The sequence below is a fragment of the Fukomys damarensis genome, unplaced genomic scaffold, assembly GCF_012274545.1.
Source record: "Fukomys damarensis isolate Sample0158 unplaced genomic scaffold, DMR_v1.0_HiC HiC_scaffold_9, whole genome shotgun sequence".
In the NCBI taxonomy this organism is placed as follows: Eukaryota; Metazoa; Chordata; class Mammalia; order Rodentia; family Bathyergidae; genus Fukomys; species Fukomys damarensis.
The window spans coordinates 37,574,674-37,578,859 of record NW_022900921.1 but is presented as its reverse complement, the minus strand read 5'-3'; the positions used below and the strand labels follow the sequence as shown (position 1 = coordinate 37,578,859).

Here is a 4,186-nt window from a genome sequence, read left to right as displayed (position 1 = left end):
ATATATTGGCACTCAACACTAGTATTAATACATAAGCATGTACCACACATCTTCCTTTCAAGAAATAGTTACACAACGGGAAATGAGAGGGATAGCGGAAAAGGAAGGAAGAGAAAGGAAAAAATATGAGGTAAGAAATAAATGGAAACAAAGCCTTTTCAGGTAGGGAGGAATGAGGGGTTGAAGGGAGGGCAGGGGAATGGGGAAAAAAATAAGAACCAAGATACATCATGCAGTTACAAGTTCCCAATGATGAATGTAAATGTATTACATAACTAAAATGTACCAATAAAAATTTTTGAGAAAAAAAAACAATTATACAATATTCACTATATCTCTACTTTTTTTACAAGTTTACAAATGAGTTGGAGTGGGGATGAATCAGAATGCACAAAAGGCAAAAACTGAGAGGCTTGTTTTGAGAAATTTCATCATCATGAACAGTTAGGGAGTACTGTTCAGACAGACAACTCTATAGATTTTATGTATTCTTTTAATTGTCAAATTTTTAGCCACTGTTATGTATCTTTCTTTCAATGTGGGGCTTCAATAAATATTATCATGTGCATATTAGAAGAAAGTAAAAGTGAAAACAAGAGCTACAAAATAAAACAAAAGGCTGGTCAGGAATGGCAGGCTCAGCAGAATGGAGTCAGGAAAGGAAACAGACCAGTTCCCTGACAGCTCTAAACTACTAATGTAAGCCCCTTTACCATCAAATATTTCTAACTCCTTTTTTACTCATTATATGGGAAGAGAATACTAACAGTTCTTCTTTGATTAATTCTAAATAATAAGGATGTTTTGCTTCTTCTAAAAAGACTTGGGGAGACAGAAGTATGTACTATGAACAATGTCACAGTTATCTCAACTTAAACCACTCTCACCTATTACTGTTAGATTTAGTTATAATGTTTAATAAACATAAAAAGAGAGTGGTGGGGGTGACAACTGTGATTTATTTAAATTCAATCATTCCAACATGGCAAAGGAAAATGGAAATCCTTATATATTAGAAGATTCAAATACACATTCAGATCTTTTGTCCTAACCTGTTCCCAGATACCTATTACTTCACATTTTTGATGCCCTAGACATTCTCCCATGTTCTGCTCTGGTCTTAATAAAAGAATGATACAGCTTGATAAACACATTAAAGGTGATTAGAAACAGTTAACACTGTGAGAAAATGCTAACAATCTCTCAAGAAAAGAGAAACAAACCTATTTCTGCCAAATAATTTAACATTTTTAAAAACTTATCAAATGTCCAAAAAAAAAGCTACTTCCAACTACTCATCATTATCAATGTAGAGATTGTCATTTATACTATCTGCTTATGCAGCAAAGGAGGTTTCTTAAATATATGAATGTATCATACTTTTAAAGCCAAATAGATATGTTACACAGAGACATATTAAAAATAACTAGGGCCAGGGATTTAGCTCAGTGGTGCTGCTGCCTGCTTTGCAAGCACAAGGTCCTGAGTTTGATCCCCGGTACCCAAAACAAAACAAAAAAAACTTACCCCAGTCTTCATCACTCGTCCTACTGAAGGAACGGTCCCTCAGAATTCTAAAATAATGATTTTTAGAATTAAATTGATTTAGAAAGGGGGGAAATATATACTTATCAAAACAACTATATAAACTTGATTAAAAATGAAAAAAGAAATACACACCCAGCATTGTTGACCACAACATCTACAATATAAAAAGATAACAGGTTACAAATATAAAAGCAAGCATATTAATCTGCATTTGCTTACCACTCACACTTTTTCAAAATGGGTATCTCCTACCCCCATGGTAAAGTAATGTAATAATATTATCAAAACAAAATTTTATACCTATAACAAAAAAACTGATTCATAAAAGTACAAATATCATATTGTATCATATTGTACCTTCTTCTTAAACATATATTTCAGATTTGCCACCCTGATCATGTACTGAAATTCTACCAGGTTATATATAGAATTTGCTGTGGTTAGTTTCTGAGGACTCGGAACCATAAGTCATCCTTCACTCAAATTGAAAATTCACTCAAAAAATTAAGTTTAAAGATCTTTCCATGCCACTCAAAAGGCAAAAGCTCAAAGAGAAAACAAAGTTAGAAACTGTTGCTATATTTGATATATAATTGTTGTACTCTCTCTGCAAAGAAAGCAATTATTTCTTTCAGATTAAACCTCCATCTTGTGGCTGTTTTCTCCCTAGGACCTCATGCCTTTACCATCTCTGTCAAATGAACACAGCTCTTATGAGTACAACTTAACATAACTAAAAAAACAAATAGCCTGGACCAAACAAAAGAGGAAGGCATATATTGAATTTACAAAAAGTAATGTCTTTCGAATTGCAAATATGTTAGGCTATCCATGGCAATTTTTCCCTCTAGAAATTCATTAACCTTTTAGTAAGAATGTGTGCAAGTAAAACAGAAGTATTATCTAGAGAAATATGGACTAAACAGTGTATTTGGAATGCTTCTTAATAAAGATTTTTACTATATATAATTCACCTTACAATTTGCAAGATATCAGATCATAAAAGTAACAAAGGTAAATTAAAAATATTTCATTAGGAAAGCAAAAAGAAATATCACCTATTCTTCCAAAAGCATCCAATGCTGTCTTCACTATCTTCTCTCCTGCTTCCACTGAATCTGAGGGAAAGAGAAAATAGCAAGAAACTTCAGTAATCACCTCATAAATGACTAAATTCTGTTTATCAGAGCACATGACTGATACTATTCACCCAAACATAATTCATTTCCAGGAAATACACATTTATGTGTATTAATAATAAAAGCACATCATAAAACACAGATGGTTTAATGTCACCAAAGCAATCAAGCCCTACACAATTTTTTAGCCTACAAAAAAAAAGAAGAGATGAGGGAGATATACATTTTGCAAATAGTAACTAAAGCAGCATTGTCCAGTATAACTTTCAATGAGAATGGAAATTTCCTACTTCCACACAGTCCAATGTAGTCATGACTAACCATATGTAGCTATTGAGTATTCAAAATGTTTAAATAAAATTAAACATTCAATTTGTCTGGAGTATTCTCATTGATGAGTCCATAGCCAAGTATGCTATTAGGATATGGGGCCTGGTTAAAAGAAGTGGGCAACTGGAGGGTATATTTGCCTCCCAGCTGGACCCCTTACTCACTACTTCCTGGCTGCCATGAGGTAAGCAGCCTTCTTCAGCCATGGTTTTCCACCATGCCATGACTGCCTTGGAGCCAGGCAATGATGAACTGAATTCCCTAAAATTGAGAGCCAAGTTAAACCTCTCCCACTGTAAGTTGTGGATTCAGGCATTTTGTCCCAGTAATGAGGCTATCTGACACAAGCTATGACTACTTGTGCAGAATACAATTTGGAGACTGATACAGGAAGAGGGCATTACACTTCTTTCATTATATTGCTTTTAGAAAGAGTTTAAGATCATTCTATAGAAACATATAAGACCTTTTAAATAAAACAGGTCTTTTAAGACCAAGAACATAGCATATCTAGAATAATTTACTAAATATATCACACGTTCATTAAGAAAAATACGAAACAGCAAAATTTAGAATTGAGAAATAATCTATATCAAATTCTTTTAATTCTCTTAGGTAAAATATGTAGCTAAAGAGCTTTGGCAGAATTAGACAAAATCTAACACCATAATTACACTAGAACGCTGAGGTATTTTCACAAAGATATTAAGATTATTAACATAAGCAACTGCATAAGCTGAAGGAAAATAAACGGAATAGTTTTTTTCAAATACCATACCATAGCTGGCCACTGCTTTTCCACCTTTCCTTCTTATTTCTTCAACAACTTTATCAGCTGCTAAGGAGCCTTTACCAACACCCCTGAAGTCCCCTCCTAAATCATTCACTGCAATACAATAGCAAGCAATCAACAATTAATTTCTAGATCTTAAAACATAAATTAGAAATGAAATTCTAATTACTAGTTTATTTCTTCAAATATCTGTCCAATCCCCTCCAGCCCTATCCCCATTTTACTAAACATTCCATAAGGTAGGTATTTTCAAATCATACTTTATCATAAACAACAGAAATACTTAAATATAGGTCATGTCATGAAATTTTAGCTCTGCAATGTTATTCCTCCTTCGAGCCTCTTTTTTTTTTTTTTTTTTTTTTTTTTTCTGTAT

General features: G+C 33.0%; 1 protein-coding gene across 2 annotated transcripts in view; it reads right to left on the bottom strand.

The window, feature by feature from the left end:
• Hsd17b4 (hydroxysteroid 17-beta dehydrogenase 4) overlaps positions 1-4,186 on the bottom strand; it is an 87,427-nt gene that overhangs the window by 61,187 nt on the left and 22,054 nt on the right. For both annotated transcript variants that reach the window (XM_010633889.3, XM_010633888.3), the window contains exons 3-6: positions 3,796-3,903; positions 2,607-2,666; positions 1,681-1,702; positions 1,528-1,574 (exon numbers count right to left, since the gene is read on the bottom strand). In XM_010633889.3, the coding sequence (XP_010632191.1) occupies positions 1,528-1,574; positions 1,681-1,702; positions 2,607-2,666; positions 3,796-3,903 (237 nt within the window). The remainder of the gene's footprint in view (positions 1-1,527; positions 1,575-1,680; positions 1,703-2,606; positions 2,667-3,795; positions 3,904-4,186) is intronic.